Raw genomic sequence first — 27,266 nt, forward strand, 5'->3', positions numbered from 1 at the left:
TGGCACATCTAATGGATGCGCCACTTCTGGGGTGGCTGCGGCCTGCTATTTTTAGGCTGGGAAGAGTCCAATAACCATGGCTCTTCCCACCCTGAGAATACCAGACCCCAGCTGTCAGCTTCACCTTGGCTGGTGATCTAATTTGGGGGGACCCTACGTTTGTTTTTTAATTATTTATTTATAAATAATTAAAAAAAAAAAAACAGCTTGGGGAGCCTTCCAAATTGATCATCAGCCAAGGTGAAGCTGTCAGCTATGGTTTGCAGGCTACAGCTGTCTGCTTTACCCTAGCTGGCTATCAAAAATAGGGGGGACCCCACGTCATTTATTTTAATTTTTTTTTCTTTTTGGGCTAAATACAAGGCTAGGCACCCTTTAGTGCCACATGAAAGGCACTAAAGGGCGCCAGCTTAGAATATGCAGGGGGTGGGACGTTATATTATGTTTGACATCTTTCCATTCATCCATTGTAGCATTTTACGCTATGTGCCCACAATCAGGGTTTGCAGCGTTTTGGGCGCAGTGTGTTTTCCCTGCATCCATAACGCTGCGTTGTGCAGTAGAAGCACAGTGGAAGGATTTTTAGAAATCTCATGCCCACTGTGCTTCTTTTCTCCGCAGCATAAACCTACCTGTGGTGCAGCTCCCCGAGCCTCAGCATGTCAATTTATGCTGCGAAGATGAGTGTTCTCTGCAGGTAGAATAGAACTAAAGTCCACAGCAGCCTGAACCCAAATCCTGGGCATGGGCAGTTGCGTTCTCCCATGGACAACACTCACATCTCTGCAGGAAGGCTGACACTGGGTACTAGATGCCGTGTCGCTGGATCATGGCCACATAGCCTAACAGTGAGAATATTGTTGCTACAGCAACATTTTTGTGAAGTACCTGTGGATTCAAAATGCTTACTATACTCCTGAATAAAATTCTTGAGGGGTCCAGTTTCCAAAATGGGGTCACTTGTGGGGGGTTTCTAATGTATAGGTACCCAAGAGGCCCTGCTAATGTGACATGGTGCGCGCAATTTATTTCAACTTTTACAAAATTCAAATGGTGCTCCTTCCATTCCAAGCCCTCCCATTTATCCAAACAGAGGCTTTTGGCCACATATGGGTTATCCCTGCGCTCACAAGAAATTGGATAACAACCTGTGGGGTCCACGTTTTGTTGTTGGCTCTTGAAAAAGTGAGAAATGTGATGCTAAAGAAACATTTTTGTGAAAAAAAATGAAAATTTTCAATATGGCAACCTAAGCTTATCAAATTCTGTGAAGTATTTGTGGATTCAAAATGCTCAATATAAACCTAGATAAAAGCCTTGAGGTGTCTTGTTTCCAGAATGGGGTCACTTGTGGGGGACCTCCACTGTTTAGGCACCTTAGGGGCTTTCCAAATGCGACATAGCGTCCACTAATTATTCCAGCCAAATGTTCAGTCAAATGGCGCTTTTTCCCTTCCGAGCCCTGCTGTGCACCCAAACTGTTGATTTCCACCACACAAGGTATCAGCATACTCAGGAGAAATTGCACAATAAATTTTAATGCTGCTTTTTTTCCTTTTACTCTTGTTAAAAAAAAAAGTAACAATTTTGTGGTAAAAATGTATTTTTTTTATTTTCACAGCTCAACATTATAAACTTCTGTGAAGCACCTGGGGGTTCAGGGTACTCACCAAACATTAGATAAATTCCTTGAGGGGTCTATTTTCCAGAATGGGGTCACTTGTGGGGGACTTCCACTGCTTAGGCACCTCAGGGTCTCTCCTAATGCAACATGGTGTCCGCTATTGATTCCAGCCAATTTGCAGTCAAATTGCACTCCTTCCCTTCCAAGACCTGCCGTGTGCCCAAACAGTTGATTTCCACCACATATAAGAGATCACCAACCTCAGGAAAAATTGCACAATAAATTTCATGGTCATATTTTTCCTGTTACCCTTGTGAAAAAAAAAGCTACCTGGTTGAAGTAACAATTTTGTGGTAAAATTTTATTTTTTTATTTTCATGGCTCAACGTTATAAACTTCTGTGAAGCACCTGGGGGTTCAGGGTACTCACCAAACATCTAGATAAATTCCTTGAGAGGCCTAGTTTCCAATATGGGGTCACTTGTGGTGGTTTTTTGCTGTTTACGTACCTTAGGGGTCCTCCAAATGCGACATGGTGCCCGCAATCTCTTTCAGCCAAATTTCCTTTCCAAAATTCAAATATTGCTCTTTTTGTTCCAAGCCCTCCCATTTGTCCATACAAAGGTTTCAGACCACATGTGAGGTATCACCGCGCTCATAAAAAAGTGGGTAACAAACATGTGGGTCAAATTTTTGGAATTTTGGAATGGAGAGAATTGATGCTAAAGCAACATTTTTGAGAAAAAAAATGACAATTTTCAATATGACAACGTAACGTTATCAAAATCTGTGAAGTACCTGTTGGTCCAAAATGCTCACTATACCCCTCGATAGAAGCCTTAAGGGGTCTAGTTTCCAAAATGGGGTCACTTGAGGGGGGTTCCTGCTGTTTAGGTACCTTAGGGGATCTGTAAATGCAACATGGTGCCCGCAATCTGTTTCAGACAACTTTGCTTTCCAAAATTCAAATATTGCTCCTTTCGTTCCAAGCCCTCCCATTTACCCAAACAAAGGTTTCTGACCACATGAGGGGTATCGGTGCGCTCATAAGAAAGTGGGTAACAAAGTGTGAGGTCCAATTTTTGGTGTTACCTCTTGAAAAAGTAAGAAAATTAGTGCTAAAGCAACATTTTTAGGTAAAATGTTAATTTTTATTTTTTTTCATTCCACATTATTTTAGTTCCTGTGAAGCACCTGAAGGGTTAATAAACTTCTTGGATGTGGTTTTGAGTACCTTGAGGGGTGCAGGTTTTAGAATGGTGTCACTTTTGGGTATTTTCTGTCACCTAGGCCTCTCAAAGTCACTTCAAATGGCATGTGGTCCCTAAAAAAATGGTTTTGTAAATTTTGTTGAAAAAATGGGAAATTGCTGATGAACTTTGAACCCTTCTAACTTCCTAACCCCAAAATATTTTGCTTCAAAAATTGCGCAGATCTAAAGTAGACAAGTGGGAAATGTTATTTATTAACTATTTTGTGTGACATAACTCTCTGGTTTATGGGCATAAAAATTAAAAGTTTGAAAATTGCTAAATTTTAAATTTTTTAGTCAAATTTCAGATTTTTTCACAAATAAAATAAAAAAATATCATCCTAAATTTACCTCTAACATGAAGCCCAATATGTCACAAAAAAACAATCTCAGAATCACCGGGATCCATTGAAGCGTTCCAGAGTTATAACCTTATAAAGTGACACTGGTCAAAATTGCAAAAAATGGCCTGGGCATTAAGTACAAAACTGGCTTCGTCCTTAAGGGGTTAATCTTTTTACAATTTAAAACTTAAAATATTTTAAACAACTGTCAAATAATTTATTATGATTCTTTCCTCTACATGTATTCCAGGGAGTACTGCAATCCCTCCTTTTAATTTTTGGCAGTGCATAGGCTTTATGAGAAGGCTTTATTACTAGAAGGCTAGCTGCTGGAGAAGGCATAGTATACCATTATATGCATATAGGCAAGGTTTCTTACCTTACAGTCCTTGCTGCTGCAACTTGAAACCAAAAGACCTTTTCCGGGCTACATGTATTAGATTCTATTACCTATTAACCCCTTCACCCTCGGGGCAAATTTCCATTTTTTGTTCCCCTTCTTCCAAGAGCCGTGACATTTTTATTTTTTGTCAATCTTGCCATATAAGGGCTTATATTTTTTGCGGGATGAATTATACTTCTGATTAAAACCATTTGTTTTACTATATGGTGTACTGGAAAGCGGGGAAAAAAAATCCAAGTGTGGTGAATTTAAAAAAAAAAAAAAAAAAAAAAAAAAAGTTCAATTGAACGATTGTTTTTGGGATATTTTATCCACAGTATTCACTGTATGGCAAAACTAACGTGTCAATATGACGACTCAGGTTGGTATGAGTTTGTAGATACCAAACATGTATACTTTTACATTTATCTAAGGGAGTAAAAAAAATTAAGACGTTTGTCCAAAAAAATAATTGCATTTTTGGCGCCATTTTCTGAGACCTGTAGCGTTATCACTTTTCGGGATCTGAGGCTCAGTGACTGCTTATTTTTTGCCTCTTCAGCTGATGTTTTTCATTATACCATTTTTGTGTGGAAGCCAAGTTTTGATTGCCTGCTATTGCATTTGAAAAAAATTTGCGGCGTCTAAAAAACATAATTTTGTAATTTTGTTTTCTCGCCACGCTGTGTACCATCAGATTGATTTTAAATTTTGATAGATCGGGCATTTTTGAAAGCGGTGATAAAAAAATGTGTATATTTTTATAACTTATTTTCAATGGGGCGATTGGGGGGTTATTTGAACGTTGTGGTTTTTTTTATGTTTTCATATTTTTAAAAAACTTTTAACATTTATTTATTTTACTTGTCCACATAGGGGACTTTATGGATCAACAGTCTTATCACTTGTGCATTTCTGTTATCAGAACTGCACCACTCTGATCAGCAATAATGCACTGTTCCTTTAAGAGCCGCCACTTCGTCTGCTCTTACAGGAAGTATGTCATGACCCGTCGCTACCATGGCGACCACTGGCTCCCTGTGATCTTGTCAGGGATCTCCGATGGCAGCAGGGAACAGCACGATCCCCGCTGTGGCCATTTAAATCGTGCCTGCCACATTTTGACAGCGCAATCTAAGTGGCAAGCAGGCATCGGTGGATCGCGAATCCACCTGCGCCTGTTAGCCCTACATGTCTGCTGTTCAAATCAGCAGACATGTGCAGAGATCACAACCAGCTCACCGCAGCAGCCGACTGTGATTACCGCTATACGACCAAGGACGTTCAATTATGTAATTGGATGTAAAGGGGTTAATACCTCTGTTAGTTGAATACGTAATTTAATATGCACAAGGTGTGCACTGGGGGACGGTGAAGTGGACATGCTGCTGATGGCGCATGCACAGACCGAGGTGGTGGGCCTGGTGAAACTGTGCCTGTTGCGTGAGCACAACAAACACGCTTATCCTCAAGACCTAGCTTCCTGTCCCACTTTGCAGGTGGGTGGAAGACACTACTCCTGAAGGCCAAACAGTTCATTGTTAATTAGATGGCAGATAATACCCAGTCTCTAAGTCAGAATGCTTTTAAAATTGGACTATAACTTAACCCCATTCCCCTCTTTATGTTTCTCCCAGGGTGTACTAAAATGCCTCCTTGTAAATTTAGCTACGCCTTGCACTGAGTGAATAGGCGTTCGCTGTATCGGAGTCAGAAACCTTTTAAAATTGTACCAGAGTTGAATCAGAGGCCCTCCTTTATGTCTCTTGCTGGCTGTATTGCAGTCACTCCTTATACTTTTTTGCAGCCCTTGCACATACTGCATATGCTATACTTGTGTAGGAGTCCCTCTACTTAATAATGGGGGGGGGGGGATCTGTCTTCTTAGGCCCTCCTGTACGTGTCTTTCAGGGTAAATTGCAGTCCCTCCTAATTTTTGGATAGGCCTTGCACTCAATGAATAGGTTATATTAATCTAGACATCCCACTCCTTAAGAATGGTAAAAAAAAAAAAAACTGTCTGAGGCCTTCAATGTGTCTTCAAGGGGGTATTGTAATCTCTCCTAATTTTTGGCAGCCATTAAACTTTGTACATAGGCTTTATGAGTGTAGGAGTCACACTACCTAACAATTTTAGCAGAATGTATATGAGCACCTCCTTTATGTCTAATACAATTCCTTCTAATTTTTGACAGTTCTTGAATTGTGCGCATAGGATTTGCGAGTTTCAGAATCCCTCCTTCATAAATTAAACAGAATGTGTCTGAAAATGTCACACACCCCACATGCCAAGATATGGTAGTGAAATGTTAAAATTACATTTAACAGTGAATGGTCTTTTTACCATTGATAGCAATGAGAAAATACAAACATGAAGCAAAAACGCTGTGTTAACATAGTGTAAGGGGTGGAGGAGGCTTTTTTTCCTCTTTTTTAATTTCCCTTACATACTGTACAAGTCATTATACAGGAAAGAATGTTTACTTTTGTATGTTTTATTGACAGTCCGTAAAAGTTGCGAAAGGCTATGTCCACACGTTGCAGTTTTGTTGTAACTACAAAAATGCACCCTCTCTTGGCCAAAAACACATAAGTCAAGGCGTGTGTTTTTGACCATGCGTTTTTCTCTTCATTTTTACTCACCAATGGGTGAAAAACCCAAAAATAAGTGAGATGCTGCAGTTTTGTTGTCACCACAAAACTGCAGCCACCCACAAAAGACACCAAAAACACATAAAAAAACCTAGTGTGCGCATGGGGCCTAATACTCTTACAATATTGTTCCTAGCAGCAACTTCGGAGACAAAGATGTGTCCAGGCATCTTCTCCATGCTGTTTCCATCCATTTCACCAATTTTCAAACCCCCCCAAAATGTCCTGGAAGGGTGTTCTGGAAAATGCTCGAGTTTACCATTGACTTCTATTATACCAGTCACTTGATACAAGCACCTGAGCAGTCAGATTTGCTCGACTCGAGTACCGAGCATTTTAGTGCTCGCTCATCACTAATATGCACTCTTTAAAGTAGTTTCCCAAAAACTACCGTAAGTTAATTTTAAAGTTGATTTTAATTAATAGATCTTGGAATAATAAATATTTTCCACAATTGGATGTGTTAAAAAAAAAAAAAAAAATGTTCCTGTGCCGAAATAATCTTATATACCTTATGTGCCCCTGCTACAGTGGGTATGGAAAGTATTCAGACCCCTTTAAATTTTTCACTCTTTTTTTGAATTTACCAAATGGCTGCAATGAAACAAAGTTCATTTTTTTCTCAATGTACACTATGCACCTCATCTTGTCAGAAACCCTCCCCAGAAATGTAGAATTTTTTTGCAAATTTTTTAAACAAGAAAAACTGAAATATCCCATGCTCATAAGTCTTCAGACCCTTTGCTCGGTATTGAGTAGAAGCACCCTTTTGAGAGCAAGTACAGCCATGAGTCTTCTTGGAAATAATGCAACAAGTTTTTCACACCTGGATTTGGGGATCCTCTGCCATTCTTACTTGCAGATCCTCTCCAATTCCATCAGTATGGTGGTGAATGTTTGTAAACAGCCATTTTCAGGTCTCTCCAGAGATGCTCAATTGGGTTTAGGTTAGGCCTCTGTTTGGGCCAGTCAAGAATGGTCACAGAGTTGTTCTGAAGCCACTCCTTTGTTATTTTAGCTGTGTGCTTAGGGTCATTGTCTTGTTGGAAGGTGAACCTTCGGCCAAGGCTGAGGTCCAGAGCACTCTGGAAGAGGTTTTCTTCCAGGATCTCTCTGTACTTGGCCGCATTCCTCTTTCCTTCAATTGCAACCAGTCATGTTACTGCAGCTAAAAAAACACCCCATAGCATAATGCTGCCACCACAATGTTCCACTGTTCGGATTGTATTGGGCAGGTGATGAGCAGTGCCTGGTTTTCTCCACAGATACCACTTAGAATTATCACCAAAAAGTTCTATCTTCGTCCCATTAGACCAGAGAATCTTATTTCTCATAGTCTGGGAGTCCTTCTTGTGTTGTTTTGCAAAATCTATGCAGGCTTTTATATATTTTGCACTGAGGAGAGGCTTCCGTCGGGCCACTCTGCCATTAAGGCCCGACTGGTGGAGGGCTGCAGTGATGGTTGACTTTGTGGAACTTTCTCCCAACTCCCTACTGCATCTCTGGGGCTCAGCCACAGTGATCTTGGGGGTTCTTCTTTACCTATCTCACCAAGGTTCTTCTCCCACAATTGCTCAGTTTGGCTGGATAGCCAGGTCTAGGAAGAGTTCTGGTGGTCCCAAACCTCTTCCATTTAAGGATTATGGAGGTCACTGTGCTCTTAGGAACCTTGAGTACTGCAGAAATTCTATTGTAACCTTGACCAGATCTGTGCCATGCCACAATTCTGTCTCTGAGCTCCTTAGGCAGCTCCTTTGACGTCATGATTCTCATTTGGTCTGACATGCACTGTGAGTAGTGATGGGCGAACGCCCCGATGTTCGGTGTTCGGGATACTCGCCCGAATGTTTTGTAAAATTCGCGTTCGGATTCTGATATAACACGATCTTGCGTCCAAACACCAAACTTGGACTTTACAGCTATGTGATGGGGCGGGGGGCAGTAAAATAAAGAATATAGTTAATAATAAATATGGTCATACTTACAGGTCCTGCAGACTGTCTCCCACCGCTTCTCTTTCAGAGTCAGATTATCGTTGTGCCGCCCGGTAACCAAAGGACCTTCCATGATGTTATAGCATGTGACCAGTCACGTGTGAATGTTGTATTATCTCATTGGCTACATACTGGTCACATGGCGGTGCTCGCCCAAGCATTTCAGTACTCTGTATACTCGGCAAGTGCCGTGTACCGGCGAGATGCTCTGCCACATGGTCTGCTCCCAGTCCCTGCATGTCGGTGCTCTTTACGAAGTCAGCATACATGTAGGGATTGGCTGCCACAGCCAGTGATGAATAGCTGTGCCGGGAATCAGGTGATCGGAGATCACCGTTGCTATAGTAACCCGCCAGTCAGGTTACTATGGCAACGGTGAAGTCACCGCTTACCAACCCGCAGCTTCTGCTCACTCATTGAGTGATTACACAACAGTGGAGCAGAAGCGTTCTTCCTCCCCTGTGCTCTCTGATATAGCAGAGCTGCATGGGTTGAAGGAGAAAAAAGGCAGAAGACCAGGATCGTGGAGGGGTGAGAGGGAGTAATAAACATGGAGTCCCTAAGTTTGTCTGTGTATTTATTTCTATTAAAAGTATTTTTACTCTGTGTGGTGTCTTTTTTTTTTTAACCCTTTATTGGAGATTCTTAATGGCCAGGTAAAACTTGCCTGACATTAAGAATCTCTGGCTTAATAGCAGCTGGTAAAACAAAGCTGGTATTAACCCCCTTATTACCCAGCAACCCACCCAGCACCAGGGCCGCTGGAAGAGTTGGATACAGCGCTAGAAGATGGCTCTTCTATGAAAGCGCCATTTTCTGGGGCGGCTGCGGACTACAATTTGCAGCGGGGGGGCCCAGAAAGTTTGGGCCAACCTGCGCTGCGGATTCCAACTCCCAGCTGCCTAGTTGTACCTTGTTAGACACAAAAATTGGGCGAAGCTCATGTCGTTTTCTTCTTTAAGTATTTCATGAAATTCATGAAATAAAAAAAAAAAAAAAAAAAAAAAAAAAAAAGGGCTTCCCTATATTTGTGGTTCCCAGCTGGCTACAAATAGGCCGCTGGGGGTTGGGGGCAGCCCATAACTGCCTGCTGTACCTGGCTAGCATACAAAAATGGCGAAGCCCACGTCATTTTTAGGCTTCCCTGGATCTTCCATTGCTAGTGAAGGTAACACTAAGCAGTGGGGGTTAACAGCCAGTAGCTGCTTGAGTTACCCTTAGCTAGCCATAGAAAATGCAGCAGGAGCCCACGCATACCGTATTTTTCGGACTATAAGACGCACCTTTTACCCCCAAATGTAGGGGGAAAGTGGGGGGGTGCGTCTTATAGTTTGAATGTGGCTGCGGGGAATGAGGGTGCTGCGGTGGAGCGGGTAATCGGGGGCACGAGCAGGCTGTAGCAGCACCTGCCGTGACCACGTGGGCCTGCTCATTACATATGCACGCCCGTCCTCCCGCCCATCATCCCTCAGCGCTGACATGTGGGCGGGGGGTGCGCACATAATTAACAGCCGGCCCGCATGATCACCCCTGGCAACTACAGCCTGGCGTGATCATGTGCGGCTGTATTCACTGCCCCCCCTCGCATCATGATCAGCGAGGGACGCAGTGAATATTACGGTATACTCACCGGTCCCTTCCCTGCAGCATCGCGATCTCCTCCTGTCTGTACCGGCCAGCTGATCTGTGTGGAGAGTGGTGAGCACAGCAATGACATCATCGCTGTGCACGCCGCTAGTCTCCACGCAGGTCAGCTGACAGGCAGACAGAAATAGGGCGATGCTGCAGACAAAGGTGACGGCTCCACACAGATCAGCGGCGCTGCTGCCACAGACAGGGGGAGGAGCAATGCTGCATGGAGCGAGGAAAGGTGAGTATAAACGTTTGGTTTTTTTTGTGTGACACAGGATACATGCCATATAGCAGGATGGGGGTATATAGCAGGATGGATAGGGGGAATATAGCAGGGTGGATGGGGGTATATAGCAGGATGGCAGTATATAGCAGGATGCCGGTATGTAGCAGGATGCCAGTATGTAGCAGGATGCCAGTATGTAGCAGGATGCCAGTATGTAGCAGGATAAGGGCATATACCAGGATGGGGTACATATATACAAGGATGGGGATCATATACAAGGCAGGAGGATCATTACCAGGCTGGGGTACCTTAGTAAAAAATTTGAGGACATTACCCCCATAACAGTGTCAGCATTACATCCTCATCCCATAACAGTGTGTCATGACCACATTTTGTGCTTAAAATTTTATTTTCCTATTTTCCTCCTCTAAAACCAGGGTGCGTCTTATAGTCCAAAAAATACGGTATTTTTTAATTCTTTAAATAACTAAAAAAAAATAAATAAATAAAGGGGCTTCCCTGTATTTTCATTGCCTGATATCACAGTACTATAAAAATAAATCATTAAAAAAAAATTAAATAGCGCTCCGTAGTATTTTTGATTCTCAGCGCAGATAAAGTGGACGGCTACAGGCTGCCACCCCATCTGCCTGATTTACCTTGGCTGGTGAGCCCATTCATTTTATTTAAAAAAATTATTAAAAAAAAAAAATGCGTGGGCTCCAGCCATATTTTGATCGCCGGTCAGGTAAAGCCAGGCAGCTGGGGGCTGGGATTCTCGGCAGCCCGCAGCCGCCCCTGGAAATGGCACATTGTTTCTTAGTGCCATTTCCAGGTGCTATACCCGGCTCGTCCAGCGACCGTGCTGGCAATGGCTCGCTGGGTAATAAAAGAGTTAGTACCAGTTTTGTATTCTCAGATGGTACCAAGCCAGAAATTCATTGTCACGCCAAATTAGACATGGCCACCACGAATTTCTAGTAAGCCGTAAAAGAAAAAACACAGAATTTTTTTTTTATTAAAAACAAAAAAAACATTTAGAGACTATCTTTATTATAAAAAAAATCCTTAGTCCGACGTAATCCATTGGGACAGCAATGTCAGCTCTGCTTCCTCACTGTGCACAGACAGTGTCTATAGATAGTGAGAAGCACAGAGAGCCCATGTCAGGCCTGCCACATCGCTCTGTATAGAGCGATGAAGCAGAGGCTGACAGTGAGGTGATGATTGCACTTGGGTCTCGCATTGGATCACCCCACTCTCAGGACAGGAGCGCCTCAGCTGCATGGAAATACATACAGCTGACCCGCTGCTATCAGGAGATTGTGCGTCGTGATGCGATGACACTCGCATCATGGCACACCAGTACCTTTGATGACATCACACTCACGTGACCAGGCTGTAGCCAATGAGGTAATACAACATTCACACGTGACTGGTCACATGGGTATGGCGTCACGGTCACGGCAGGTCCTTTTAGCCAGAGGTGCTTACCAGGGGCAACAGCAATGATTGGATGCAGAAGCGCTGGGAGACTGTCTGCAGGACGCGTTGTGGGACCTGTAAGTATGATCATGTTTTTTTAACAACGTGGTTTTTTTTTTTTTTAACAGCTACTGGACCCAAATTGTAACACGAACTGTAACACAAACATCCCAGAAAGCTAATGTTCTGGGTCATGTGCACGTGTTCTGTACGGACCCCGAAATTTACAGTTCGGGTTCACCCATCCCTAACTGTGAGCTGTGAAGTCTTATATAGACAGGTGTGTGCCTTTCTAAATCAAGTCCTATCAGTTTACTTAAACACAGCTGGAGTCCAATGAAGGAGTAGAACCATCTCAAGGAGGATCACAAGGAAATGGACAGCATGGACTTAAATATGAGTATTTGAGCAAAGGGTCTGAATACTTATGACCATGTGGTATTTCAGTTTTTCTTGTTTAATAAATTTGCAAAAATTTCTACATTTGTTTTTTTTTCGGTCAAGATGGGGTGCAGAGTGTACATAAGGCCGGGGCCACACGGGGCACTAGTGCGATCCTCGCATGACACTCAGCTCACGCTGGCAGTACAGCAAAGCCGAGTGTCATGCTAGTATCCCTGTGACTGAAGTCCGACTGTTCGAGCGGACCATGGCGCTGCGGAGGGGCGGGATTTATTTCACTTTCTCCTCCGTGACCGGCTATTGCGATTCTCGCTCTATACTCGCGGTACACCAGTGTACCGCGAGTGCAGTGCGATTTTTCGCTCGCCCCATACACTTAAATGGGTCCGAGAGAAAGTCTCGCATTACAATCGCAGCATGCTGGAATAGTTTTCTCGGTCAGATTAGGGCTGAGAAAATAATCGCTCATGTGTGCTGACACACAGGCTAAAATTGGTCCGAGTGGAATGCGATGTTTTATCCCACTCCACTCGCACCGATTTTCTCGCTGTGTGGCTTAGGCCTTAATGAGAAAAAAAATGAATTTTTTGAATTTACCAAATGGCTGCAATGAAACAGAGTGAAAAATTTAAAGGGGTCTAAATACTTTCTGTACCCATTATATGTACTGTACAATAGCTGTGTCTGATGATCCAGGAACATGGTCTGATCATACCACAGCTCCTGGCCAGGGGAGGACACAAAAGAGAGTATACAGATAGGACAGTATGAGATCATAGCTGATTCTTTTTGTGAGGTAAAACATTTCCTTGTGTACTTTTTAAAAAATGTTTTACCTCAATGAAGGAATAATTTGAGATTCCATGCAGTAATTGTATACTTTTTAACTTCCTTCACTGACCGACCTGGAGATCTGGTATGATCAGACCATGTCCCTGTCAGAAACAGTCATTAAACAGCACATATGAGGGACACATATAAAAGATTATCTCAATAGGGCAAAAAAAATTAAACATCCAATTGTGGAAATTGTCAATATCAATAATAGAAAAATGTGAAAATGTACTGCAGCAGTAAATACCTGAACTTGAAATAATAGGAGCAATCTGATGTAAGCCGGCATCACTAAACAAAAATACAAATAAACAAAAATATTAAAACATATACAATAAAAACATGAATCCAAGTGTAAAAAAATAAATAATAGTAATTAAATAAATAATGCAACAATGTTATCCACACACACACACCAATATGATGTTAGATGATCTATTAATAAGAAACCTTTAGTTTTCCTACATCTCTAGCTAGAGTCACTCTATAATAATATCCCTTCACTTAATTCTGAACCTCGAAGCACTCCACTGCTTAGATATACATAGATGTGCTCCTAAAAAGACAAACCATCACTTTTACTTTCTTAACGGGACTCTGTCAGCATGTTTTTGCTACGTAAGCTGAAGCCAGCATGCTGCAGGGGTTAAAAAAACAAAAAAAAAAACCCAAATATCAACTATGCCTGTTTACTTAAATTAAAGGCTTTATCACTCGGTGCTTATCATTGTTAGGTCTAGCTGGCACATGCAGAGCAGTCGGACACACCCCTCCTGTGATTGACACCTCACTGTTAATGTACAATCTCTATAAAGAGCCTGGTGTGGGCGGGACAGCTCACATGACAAAAAAAATTCTGATTTTGTCAGAAAGACTGCAGCCAGTAATCTAAGGCTATGTGTCCACGAGAGAATGTTGCTGCGGATTTTTCTGCCTCAAAATCCGCAGCTTTCCCCCAGAATCCGCACCTTAGCATAGCTGTGGATTTGACGCGGATTTGACGCGGATTTGGTTGCGGATTTTGTCCAATGTGTTTCTGAATAAAGCTTTGACTGTTTTGAAGGCAAAAAAAGTCTCTTTATGTCATTTCCTGTCCCAACCCTCCTTTCTTCTCCATTATCCATTTTGTTAGCAGTCTCACAGTGTGCTTATACAGAAAAGCAGCGGCCAACACCACTGGGCTCTTACATTCTAACAGGCTGTATATAATAACCCAGTGGTGGTGGCCGCAGCTTATAGCAAAAAAATGTGGTCCCATGTTCCCTTTCACTGTTATTTTAAAAAAAAAAAAAAATGTGCTCCGCTGTATTTTCACTGTCCAGCCCGATGCAAGCGAGCAACTGGGGGCTGTGCTTCTCAGCGGGATAAGGCTGAAGCATTCTCTGCCCCTCCCGCTGAGAAAAACAGTCCTCAGCTGCCCCTGAAAATGGCGGCTCCATTGTGAAGCGCCATTCTCAGGTGCTGTACCGAGGCTCATCCAGCTGCCCTGATGCATTTGGCTGGCTGGGTAATACGGGGTTAATGCCAGTTTTCTGCAAACTGGCACTAAGCCCGAGGTTCATAATGTCATGCCTGTGTAGACACGGCCATTATGAACCTCCATTTGGTAATAGAGAAAACACAACACCTTTATTAAAAATTTTAATTGAAAGAAAAACACACACACACATCCCTGATTGCCATCTTTATTACTCCCAAGCCTCAGAGGTTAATCCAAGACAATATCACAGGAAAGCTCTCTGCCGGCTGCTGGGAGCGGCAGAACTCACTGGCCGGGTCAGCTCAGTTCATAGCTGAGCTCGGGTCAGCTGACTTCAGAGCATCAGCTGACCCGGGCACAGAAGTCAGCCGGTCAGCTGACTTAATTCGCGAGCGCGGGCGGGTCAGCTGAGTGCACATCGACAGCTGAATAGTCGGCCGATGTGCACTCATCTGACCCGGGCACGGACGTCAGCCGGTCCTAGCAGACGGAAGAGAGCTTTGCAGCATCTCGTACACTGACGGCTGCTGGGACCGGCTGACGTCCGTGCCCGGGTCACATGACTGCACATCGTCAGCTGACTTAATTCGAGAGCGCAGGCGGGTCAGCTGACTGCACACCGACCAGCTGATGTGCCAGGCTCCGATGTGCACTCATCTGACCCGGGCACGGACGTCAGCCGGTCCCAGCAGACGGAAGAGAGCTTTGCAGCATCTCGTACACTGACGGCTGCTGTCACCGGCTGACGTCAGTGCCCGGGTCAGCCGGGTGCACATCGGAGCTGTCATGGATTATCGTCGGGGGATTCAGGGAGTAATAAAGATGGCAATCAGGGATGTGTGTGTGTTTTTCTTTCAAATAAAATTTTTAAAAAAGTGTTGTGTTTTCTTTATTACCAAACGGAGGTTCATAATGGCCGTGTCTACACAGGCATGACATTATGAACCTCGGGCTTAGTGCCAGTTTGCAGAAAACTGGCAGTAACCCCGTATTACCCAGCCAGCCAAATGCATCAGGGCAGCTGGATGAGCCTCGGTACAGCACCTGAGAATGGCGCTTCACAATGGAGCCGCCATTTTCAGGGGCAGCTGAGGACTGTTTTTCTCAGCGGGAGGGGCAGAGAATGCTTCAGCCTTATCCCGCTGAGAAGCACAGCCCTCAGTTGCTTGCTTGCATCGGGCTGGACAGTGAAAATACAGCGGAGCACATTTTTTTTTTTTTTTTTTTAAAAGAATTGTGAAAAAAGACCTGGGATCCTGTTTTGCCAGCTAAAAGCAAGCAGCCTGTAACTAGCTGCTTTTAGCTGGCAATCCAGAGTCCAGACACAACACGACTACACTGCCACTACTCTACACTACAAAATGGTGAAACTTCCTCTTCCTGAACTATCCTACATCACTTCTTGCGGATTTGTTTGCGAGATCCGCACCAAATCTGCAGGAAAAAGAGCCTGTGGGAACAGACCTGCGGATTTCTTGCGGATTTTACACCTTGCATTGACTTGCATGGGAAAAATCCGTAACAAAATCCGCAACAATAATTGACATGCTGCAGATTTTTCCGGATCAAAATCCGCGGCAAATCCGCCGCGGAAAAATCCGCAGCATGGGCACAGCATTTCCAAAATGCCATTGAAATGGCTTGGAAGTGCCGCTGCTGCAGATTTTCGGCAAATCCGCGGTAAATCCGCGGCAAAATCCGCGGTAAATCCGCAGCGTGGGCACATAGCCTAAGGCTGCTTTCACACATCAGTTATTTGCCATCAGGCACAATCCGTCTGTTGCCGCCGGATCCGTTTTTTCCCCCATAGACTTTTATTAGAGCTGGATTGTGCCGGATGGGCTTGCGTTTCATCTGTTTTTTGCCGGATCCGGCAAAAGTTACTTGTCCGGTGGCCGGACGAAACGTTGAAGTGAACATTTTTGTGTCCGGCAAAAATAATGGATCGCGCCGGATACGGCGCCGTACGGCATGTTTTATAATGGAAGCCTATGGACGCCGGATCCGGCGTAATGCGGAAAAAAACAGATCCGGCCGTCGGATCCATTTTTTTTAACTGAGCATGCTTAGTATCACACTGGATTTGTCAAAAAACTGAAGGAACTGATGCAACTGATCCGTTTTTTCGTCGGATCTATCGCATCAGTTTTTTCGCCGGATTATGCCGGATGCCAAAAAACTGATGTGTGAAAGCAGCCTAAGTGATACACTGTTGCATTCAGAATCTCCTTGCCTACACCATGCTGCTCTCATATGTAAGGAAAGGAGACAGTGTGGATAACAGTTGCAAAAGCGAATACATTTATTGTGTGCACATAATAGTGAGATGATCAAATGTCAGACAGGACCACTGTTGGTAAATATACATAGCACCGGGACTAACAGGTATATTCAATATATGAACATATATTTAGTAATGAAAAAAGCTCAGTAATACAATATTGGCACTATGGCCATCATGTAAACAATTCATCACATTGAAAACAAACACAATTTCAAAAGAACATACCACGGCATAAAAGTCATTAAGTGCCTGTAAAGTGCCAGCAGTGCCCAGGGGAAGGTCCCCACACAGATGATGCATGTTTTGCGTGATGTTCATGCTTCTCCAGATCACACAAAATGTGCATCATCTGTGTGACTACCTTCCCCTGGGCACTGCTAGCACTTTGCATGCACTTAATGACCTTTTAAAATCTGAACAATGTCAGTTTATGTTTATTTGGCAATAACTAGCCCCTTAATTTGAGATTGTTTTTTTTGTGACACAATTTATGTTAATGGAAGTTTAGGTATATAGTTTATAAATAAACGCAAAACATACCAGAAATAAATATATAGCAATTTTCAAACTTTGAATTCACCATGCTCGGTACTCATTAAAGGGAACCTGTCAGCAGAAATTTCGCCCATAACCTAAAAGATTCCCCCTCTGCAGCTCCTGGGCTGCATTCTAGAAAGGTCCCTGTTATTATTGTGCCCCATGTGAGACCAAAATAAAGACTTTATAAAGTGGTACCTTTTTGTATTCAGATACTGTAAATGTGACACAGGGGCGGGTTTCTGGCGTCCATTATTCTGCCTCCTGGTCCTGTATGCCGCCCCCATCGCTCCTTTCCATAGCTGATGCACCGCCCACTGCTCCAGCCATCCCCGCGCATGCCCAGTGCCAGTCTCACGGGACTGAGCAGTGTGACCGCTGGTGACGTGTGTGCAGGCAAGTGATTATGGTCGGGGCTGTGATTGTTATCAGCAAGTACCCGCCCATAATTTCGTGAGCGCGCAAACCTCACCAGCGGTCACACTGTGCTCAGGGTAGTGCTAGACTGTATGGGCTGCTTCCAGGGATGACGTCCCTTTTGTCACGTGATAGTATTTTGAACATGCCCCTATCACGTGACAAAAGGGGCATCAGATTCCGGAAAGAACCAGGTGCACTGATCCTATCAATAAAAGTTGTAAAAGGACCCCATGTCTACCTCAGTGCATCAATAGTAAAGAGTTTAGTTGTCTGACAACTCATTCTCTTTGAGCAGAGTGAGGGTGGTAGAACACATATCAGGGTTTCCATCTAAATCTCCAAAATAAGTGATTCAGACAAAACACCCAACAGATCCATGCACTATAAAGAAGCAGGCGGAGTTACTCTGGACTCTGTCTCTCCTATTTTGCAGTGTCCGTCTTTTCAGTGGTGTGCAAAACTGTAGTCAACTGCACTTTAACACTAGAACTACTGGACTCGTGACACCTATATAGAAATACATAGTGCAAAGTAGTCAAAATGACTACCTCAGTAGTTCTAGTGTTAAAGCATGACAAGACAGACACCGCCGGATCACAGGACAGGTTAAGACCAAAATGACTCCATCTGCCTCATTATAGTGATCTTCTATCAGGGGTTTCGTCTGAATCGCAGTATCAGCTTGGTTTTCGGGCTTATATGAATTGGCTAATACATAAAATAAATATATCTCTCTTTTGCAGTAATGCAGTGCCATATTTTCCCTTATACATTTTAGTGTGCAGCTGTATGCATTTTATAGTTACTATGTTTTTTCATCTAGCACCTGTTCCTATGGTCTGACCTGCTCTCAGCCATTTTCTGACGACAGCCCACATCAACGTTCAAGGGCAGGGAAACAATAAGCCTTCAATAGCCAAAAAGTGCAAATGATTTTAGAAAACCCTATTGCCAAAATGACATTTACCCCAAGAAACATGTATTTAAGGAAAATAAGTATGGTCTTAATGGTGGACAACACCTTTAAGCCCAACTGTGTATTCCTATAAGCTTCTGTTCTATAAATTGTATTATTTTCACTATAACTGCTTTAAACATAAAGTTTAGCATTATACTTTCATGTAAAACATAATAAAGTGAATTTTTTCATCTATCCTATGAAAGGGCGAGGAAACAAAGTTTTACTGCCCAAACATTTAGACCCTACAGGATCACCAGTAGAAGGGCAGCAAAGTTAATGAGTAAAGTAAAATAATAAGTAGATTTAGGGAATGACCACTTCTAGACAACAAGGTCTTGTGAGCATATTTTTTAACAGAGATGCCGACCAGAATTGTTGGAAAGTTGTCACCAGCACAAGCCCCATTAGAACATGTAGACACCATGAATATGCAATTATGGTTAGTAGAACTCTACAATGTCAGTCAGAGGGCCAGGAAAATAGACTGAATATTAGATATTAAGAAAGACGTGATGGCTCCCATCCCATCTGTGATCCCACTTGACTTACATAGCTGCTTGTCTTTTGAGCCACTGTTGGCAAGCATTGCCATCATGTATATACTGAAGAACTTCCGAAAGCATATTTCGCTTTAAGCGCTCTTCTTCTCGAGACTTCTTTAAGCGATCATATATCCTTGAACCTTTTGAAAAACAATAAAAGGTAAATCACTGAATGGATAATTCTGGACACATGAAAGTACATTCCCTTTTTAGGCTTTGTTTCTGTATTCTTTTAAAGGGAACCGGTCAGGTGCAATATGCACCCACACCTACCGTATGAGCAGCTCTGGGTGCATATTGCTATCCCTGCATAACCATCCCTGCATACACTAGCATAGATAAAGAGATCTTTAGAAAATGTATTTCGAAAGATCTTTTATCTTATGCTAATGAGCGCGGGACTAGTCCCAAGGGCGTTATAGCCCCCGACTATCTGCCCTCTTAGCATGTTAGCACACCTACAGGGGTGTACTAACATGCTATTCGCGGTTCAATGTAATCGCACTTCTGAATGCTGGGCACTACCAGTCATGCACAGTATGAAGCCGGGTGTACGCATTCCGGCTTCAGACAGATCTACTGCACATGACCAGAAGTGTCTGGACATTCAGCTCTTCATTCACTGCAGACATAGGTACGCGCATCACCGCTGGCGGTACTGTATTGATAGCATGTTAGTATGCCCCTGTGGGCGTACCAACATGATTAGAGTGCGGACTAGTTGGGGGACATAACGCTTAGGGGACTAGCTCATTCACATATGATATAAAATCTTTAGAAATACTTTTTCTAAAGATTTATCTATGCTAGTGTACACAGGTACAGCTAGGAAGGAATTAGCAATACGCACCCAAAACTGCTCGTGGTTCTGGGTGCATATTGCATCTGACAGGTTCCCTTTAAGTAACTTTATGTATGTGAGGAATAACACCATTTCTGGGCATTATACGATTTGTAGCCTGAATTTTCACCAACTGTCCCCTCTGTAAAAACAAATCAAATATGGAGCCTGCATAGTGGAAGGCAACTTCAGCAGGCAGGAAAAGCAGAAAAAGTGGCTAAGGGTAGAAAGGAAGGGAATTTTGTTTACTTACCGTAAATTCCTTTTCTTCTAGCTCTAATTGGGAGACCCAGACAATTGGGTGTATAGGCTATGCCTCCGGAGGCTGCACAAAGTATTACACTTAAAAGTGTTAAGCCCCTCCCCTTCTGCCTATACACCCCCCGTGCTCTCACGGGATCCCCAGTTTTGGTGCAAAAGCAAGAAGGAGGAAAAAATTATAAACTGGTTTAAAGTAGATTCAATCCGAAGGAATATCGGAGAACTGAAACCATTCAACATGAACAACATGTGTACACAAAAAAACAGGGGCGGGTGCTGGGTCTCCCAATTAGAGCTAGAAGAAAAGGAATTTACGGTAAGTAAACAAAATTCCCTTCTTCTTTGTCGCTCTATTGGGAGACCCAGACAATTGGGATGTCCAAAAGCAATCCCTGGGTGGGTAAAATAATACCTCGTAATAGAGCCGAAAAAACGGCCCCTTCCTACAGGTGGGCAACCGCCGCCTGAAGGACACGCCTGCCTATGCTGGCATCCGCCGAAGCATAGGTATGAACCTGATAGTGTTTCGTGAAAGTGTGCAGGCTCGACCAGGTAGCCGCCTGACACACCTGCTGAGCCGTAGCCTGGTGCCTCAAAGCCCAGGACGCGTCCACGGCTCTGGTAGAATGGGCCTTCAGCCCTGAGAGAACCGGAAGCCCAGCCGAACGGTAGGCTTCGAAAATTGGCTCTTTGATCCACCGAGTCAAGGTTGATTTGGAAGTCTGTGACCCTTTACGCTGGCCAGCGACAAGGACAAAGAGTGCATCCGAGCGGCGCAGAGGCGCCGTACGAGAAATGTAGAGTCTGAGTGCTCTCACCAGATCTAACAAGTGCAAATCCTTTTCACATTGGTGAACTGGATGAGGACAAAAAGAAGGTAAGGAGATATCCTGATTGAGATGAAAGGGGGATACCACCTTAGGGAGAAATTCCGGAACCGGACGCAGAACCACCTTGTCCTGGTGAAAACCAGGAAAGGGGCCTTGCATGACAGTGCTGCTAGCTCAGACACTCTCCGAAGTGAAGTGACTGGTACTAGAAAAACCACTTTCTGCGAAAGGCGTGAGAGAGAAATATCTCTCATTGGCTCGAATGGTGGTTTCTGAAGAACATCAGCACCCTGTTCAGATCCGAAGGTTGTAACGGCCGCTTGTAAAAAGGAACGATGTGACAAACCCCCTGCAGGAACGTGCGTACCTGTGGAAGTCTGGCTAGGCACTTCTGGAAAAAACACAGAGAGCGCTGAGACTTGTCCCTTAAGGGAGCCGAGCGACGAACCCTTTTCCAGTCCAAAATGAAGGAAGGACAGGGAAGGGGGCAAGGCAAATGGCCAGGGAGAAAAAACCCTGAGCAGAGCACCACGACAGGAATATTTTCCGCGTCCTGTGGTTAGACCTTGGCGGACGTTTGTTTACAAGCCTGTCTCATAGTGGCAATGGCTTCTTGAGATAATCCTGAAGACGCTAGAATCCAGGACTCAATGGCCACACAGCCAGGTTGAGGGCCCCAGAATTCAGATGGAAAAAACGGCCCTTGAGACAGCAATTCTGGTCGGTCTGGCAGTGCCCCCGGTTGGCCGACCGAGAGATGCCACAGATCCGGGACCACAACCTCCTCGGCCAGTCTGGAGCGACGGGGATGACGCGGCGGCAGCCGCGGCAGTCTGCCGTGATCTTGCGTAACACTCTGGGCAACAGTGCCAACGGTGGGAGCACGTAAGTAAGCTGAAACTGCGACCAGTGTTGAACGAAGGCGTCTGTCGCCATAGCTCTGGGATCTTGAGACTGTGCCATGAACGTCGGAACCTTGTTGTGGTGCCGGAACGCAATTAGGTCGACGTCCGGCATGCCCTAGCGGCAACATATCTCGTGAAACCCGTCCTGGTGAAGGGACCCTTGCTCTGCGTCCATGCCCTGGCGACTGAGAAAGTCTGCCCCAAGTGTTCCACGCCTGGGATGTGAACTGCGGATATGGTGGAGGCTGTGGCTTCCATCCACAGCAGAAGCCGCCGGACTGTAAGCCACCGCTGTGGAGTTGTCCGACTGAACTCGGATCTTCTTACCTTCCAGCCACTGCTGGAACGCTTTTAGGACGAGATACACTGCTCTGATCTCCAGAACATTGATCAGAAGCGAGGACTCAATGGTGAGTCCACGTACCTTGAGCCCTGTGGTGGAGAAAAATTGCTCCCCACGGAAACCTACTCACGTCCGTCGTGACCACTGCCCAGGATGGGAGAAGGAAGGAATTTCCCCTCGACAATGAAGTGGTATGCCTGAGAGAGGGAGATGTTCCTGTTGAGGAATGTCGGTTTCCTGTCTCCTTGCGTAGGAGTCCCTTTAGGACGCTGATGAACACTGCGTGAAAGGGACTGCCCCCATTGCTGCCACCATCTTCCCGAGGAAGTGCGTGGGGCGCCTCAAGGGGAGTGACTGACCTAGAGATTGCACCCCCGTCTGTAGTGAACGGTGTTTGTTCAGCGGAAGCTTCACTATCGCTGAGAGGGTATGACAACTCCATGTCAAGATATGTCAGCGATTGGGCCGGTGTCAGATTTGACTTTGGAAAATTGATGATCCACCCGAAAGTCTGGAGAGTATCCAGAGTAGCGGTGAGGCTGTGCTGGCATGCCTCTTGAGAGGGAGCCTTGACCAGCAGATCGTCTAAGTAAGGGATCACCGAGTGACCCTGAGAGTGTAGGATCGCAAGTACTGCAGCCATGAACTTGGTGAAAACCTGTGGGGCTGTCGCCAGGCCGAACGGCAGTGCCACGAACTTCAGGTGTTCATCTCCGATGGCGAAGCGCAGGAAGCGCTGATGCTCTGGAGCAATAAGTACGTGGAGATAAGCCTCCTTGATATCGATCGATGCAAGGAAATTTCCTTGGGACATTGAGGCGATGACGGAGCAGAGGGATTCCATCCTGAACCGCTTGGCTTTTACATGTTTGTGGAGCAGTTTTAGGTCCAGGACAGGACGGAAAGATCCGTCCTTCTTTGGGACCACAAACAGGTTGGAGTAAAAACCGTGACCCTGTTGCTGAAGAGGAACCGGGATCACCACTCCTTCTGTCTTCAGAGTGCCCAGCGCCTGTAGCAGAGCATCGGCTCGCCCGGGAGGCGGGGATGTTCTGAAAAATCAAGTCGGAGGACGAGAGTTGACTCTATCCTGTGACCGTGAGACAGAATGTCTCTCACCCAACGGTCCTTAACCTGTGGCAGCGAAATGTCTGAAAGGCGGGAGAGCCTGTCTCCGACCGAGGATGGGGTGTGAGGGCCGTAGGTCATGAGGAAGCAGACTTGGTGGCGGCACCTCCGGCGGTCTTTTAAGGGCGTGCCTTAGACCGCCATGGATCGGAGTTCCTCTGACCCTTCTGAGGACGTTTGGGCGAGGAGAATTGGGACCTGCCCGCGCCCGGAAAGGACCGAAACCTCGACTGTCCCATTCTCTGTTGGGGTAATCTTGGTTTGGTCTGGGGTAAGGATGTTTCCTTTCCCAGGATTGGTTGATGATTTCATCCAGCCTCTCACCAAACAAACGGTCGCCAGAAAATGGCAAACCGGTTAAGCACTTTTTTGGAAGCTGAATCTGCCTTCCATTCCCGAAGCCACAAGGCCCTGCGTATTGCCACCGAATTGTCGGCTGCAACCGCCGTACGGCTCGCAGAGTCCAGGACAGCATTAATAGCGTAGGACGCAATGCCGAAGTTTGAGAGGTTACAGACGCCACTTGCGGCGCAGACGTAAGTGCAAGTGCGTCAATTTGCGCCTGACCCGCTGCAATAGCTTGGAGCGCCCATAGGGCTGCGAATGCTGGAGCAAAAGGCGCGCCGATGGCTTCATAGATGGATTTCAACCAGAGCTCCATCTGTCTGTCAGTGGCATCCCTGAGCGAATCCCCATCTTCAACTGCCACTATGGATCTAGCCGCCAGTCTAGAGATTGGAGAATCCACCTTGGGACACTGAGTCCAGCCCTGACCACGTCAGGGGGGAAGGGATAAAGTGTATCCTTAAAGCGCTTGGAAGAAACGCTTATCCGGACAAACTCGGCGTGTCTGGACTGCCTCCGAGACGTCAGAGTGATCCAGAAACCTACTCGCTGTACTCTTGGGGGACCTTGAGAAGGTGACCCTTCTGCTGGATGAGCCTGAGAGAGAAACATCCAGCATCATTTTTATGGACGCAATAAGAGCATTCACTATGGCGTCCGCCTCAGGGATATCAAGGTAGAGAGCGGCATCCGGATCAGAATCCTGATCAGCCACCTCCTCTTCTGATACAGAGAGTCATTTCTCTGAGACCCTGAACAATGTGATGAGGTCGAGGGGGTGTCTAAGCGAGCTCGCCTAGGCGGTCTGGGACTGCGGTCCGTGTCAGAGCTTCACCCTGAGACCTATGAGACACCCCGGGGGAGCATTGTTGTTCCAACTGAGGGGAATAGAGGGCAGTGATTGTACAGTGCCCATGGTCTGAGATACCAGTCTGGACTGCCAGCTTCTAGTATTTTAGCCATAGTCTCAGAAAGTCTGTCAGTAAAAACTGCAAACTCCGTCCCTGTCACCTGGATCTGTTTGGTTGTTGTCCCTGGGACCCCTTGAGCAGAGGCCAGAACAAATGCCACAGGGGTCCACCATGAGGGTCAATGGAACCTGCCGGTTTGCACATGCAGCGCTGGCAGCGTAGTAAGCCTGTGTTTTGTTGCCCCTTGAGCCACACCACAGGGTATATGACCAGAAAATTGACTGTGCACCATACAGTGTAAAGTATAGCAAAGATATAAACTCTAAACACACTACTACACCAGTGAAATCAGCACCTCAGGTGCTGCTTACCGCCCGCTGAAAGCGGTTGTGTGGCCCCCTGAACTCGTGCCTGGGTCCCCCAGAGTTTGTCTCCCCTCTGCAGCGTCCTAGGAGCTGACAGTAATGGCTGCCGGCGTCCTGAGGAGATGAGGGAGTCGTGGGCGTGACCGAGAAAGTGCGGGAGTTGGAGTCACAGTGTGCACAGTGAGGGGGGTGGAGTATGCAAAGCATGCTCCAGCCCTCAGTGCTGCTCGTCCTGTGCAGCGTCCCGCCCTTCCCCTGACTGGCAGGGCTGAGGGCGGGAAGAACGGAGACTAGGCCCAAAAAGCCGGGGACTCTAGTTATAAGCGCGGCCGCCGTAAAAGCGCGGCCAGCGCAGAGTCCCCGGCGCACTACAAGTCCCAGCCGCGCCTCAGTAAAAACAATGGCGGCGGCGGTCAGCGCGGCCGTCCCCATACACAAATACACTCAGCACCGCTGCAGTGTATAATGGCACCAAAGGCGGTCAGCGCCGCAGTCCCCGGTGCACTAGCACACCCAGCAATGCTGGAGTGCTGCTGTGCGCGGTCCCCACGGGGACACAGAGTACCTCAAAGATGCAGGGCCCTGTCCCTGATCGATACCCAGCTCCTATCCAGCAGGCTCCTCAGGAGTTGTGGATGGAGCACGGCCTCAGTGCCTGGAGACCGATAGGATCCCACTTCCACCAGAGCCCTGAGGGGGATGGGGAAGGAAAACAGCATGTGGGCTCCAGCCTTCGTACCCGCAATGGGTACCTCAACCTTAACAACACCGCCGACAAAGAGTGGGGTGAGAAGGGAGCATGCTGGGGGCCCTATATGGGCCCTCTTTTCTTCCATCCGAAATAGTCAGCAGCTGCTGCTGACCAATCTGTGGAGCTGTGCTGTGCAGGTCTGCCTCCTTCGCACAAAGCAAAAAAACTGGGGATCCCGTGAGAGCACGGGGGGTGTATAGGCAGAAGGGGAGGGGCTTAACACTTTTAAGTGTAATACTTTGTGCAGCCTCCGGAGGCATAGCCTATACACCCAATTGTCTGGGTCTCCCAATAGAGCGACAAAGAAAAACAGATTTCTTAGAGATATATCAGATTGTTCCATACATTCATCTATGTACTATTGATTTATGTAAAATGTGTTCAAACTCCATTCCCATTTAAAAAAAATACATACTTTCAGCAATGGAACAAAACAATGGAAAAGATCCAGCTGGACTCCAAGGAGATGAATAAAAATGCTTCTTTATTTGTAACTTGGTTAAAAATAAATATCCATATTGCAAATGAAAACACCGGCTTGTGCACACTGATGAATGGCAGATGTATACATCTGCCATTCATCAGTGTGCACAAGCCGGTGTTTTCATTTGCAATATGGATATTTATTTTTAACCAAGTTACAAATAAAGAAGCATTTTTATTCATCTCCTTGGAGTCCAGCTGGATCTTTTCCATTGTTTTGTTCCATTACCTCTCAGCTTGCTGCTGTAATCCGTGCCGGACTAAAGGACATTAACAGGAGGATATACTCAGGCTTGTCTCTGCAGTGGTGAGCGGTTTTTGTTCTTTTCTCTATATTTACATACTTTCAGCAATGAAATATATTCTGTAGAGATTTATTTTTAATGATACATAAATTAAAAATAGCATGTAGAACTAGCCAATGTTATGTGTGAAGTTATGTACTCAGTCTAAGTATGGCATTAATGGGGTTGTTCTCTACTGGAGAGCACAGCTTAATCAAGTCAAGGCTCCACGGAGAATAAAAACTGTGCACTAACCACCGTAGAAATGTAAAAACTGTGTACTAACCACTGTAGAAATGTAAAAACTGTGTGTACTGACCACCGTAGAAGTGTAAAAACTGTGTGTACTAACCATCGTAGAAATGTAAAAAACTGTGTGCACTAACCACCGTAGAAATGTAAAAACTGTGTGCACTGACCACCGTAAAAGTGTAAAAACTGTGTGCACTAACCACCGTAGAAGTGTAAAAACTGTGTGCACTACCCACTGTACAAAATGTAAGGCTATGTGCGTACGTTGCGTTTTTTCCTGCGTTTTGGCTGCGTTTAAAACTGCAGTGTGTCATTGACAAAATGCATGCATTTTGCTTCCCCAGCAAAGTCTATGAGAAGTCAGCAAATTCAATGCGCATAATGCTTTTTTATTTTTAGGCAGCGTTTTGGATGCCAAATATATTTGATAAAATTGTTGTGTAAAAAAAGCAGTATGTCACTTCAGTGCGTTTTGCTTGCATTTTTCACCCACTCTCTGTCAGTCTCTCTGTCGGT

General features: G+C 45.3%; 1 protein-coding gene across 2 annotated transcripts in view; it reads right to left on the bottom strand.

Moving 5' to 3' along the window:
* TADA2A (transcriptional adaptor 2A) overlaps positions 1-27,266 on the bottom strand; it is a 187,145-nt gene that overhangs the window by 38,777 nt on the left and 121,102 nt on the right. The window contains exons 12-13 of one of the 2 annotated variants that reach the window (XM_075333839.1): positions 19,059-19,191; positions 13,075-13,118 (exon numbers count right to left, since the gene is read on the bottom strand). In XM_075333839.1, coding sequence (XP_075189954.1) covers positions 13,075-13,118; positions 19,059-19,191 — 177 coding nt within the window. The remainder of the gene's footprint in view (positions 1-13,074; positions 13,119-19,058; positions 19,192-27,266) is intronic. The other variant, XM_075333840.1, reaches the window with a different exon arrangement.

This window comes from Anomaloglossus baeobatrachus, chromosome 2 (genome assembly GCF_048569485.1).
Source record: "Anomaloglossus baeobatrachus isolate aAnoBae1 chromosome 2, aAnoBae1.hap1, whole genome shotgun sequence".
Lineage (NCBI taxonomy): Eukaryota > Metazoa > Chordata > Amphibia > Anura > Aromobatidae > Anomaloglossus > Anomaloglossus baeobatrachus.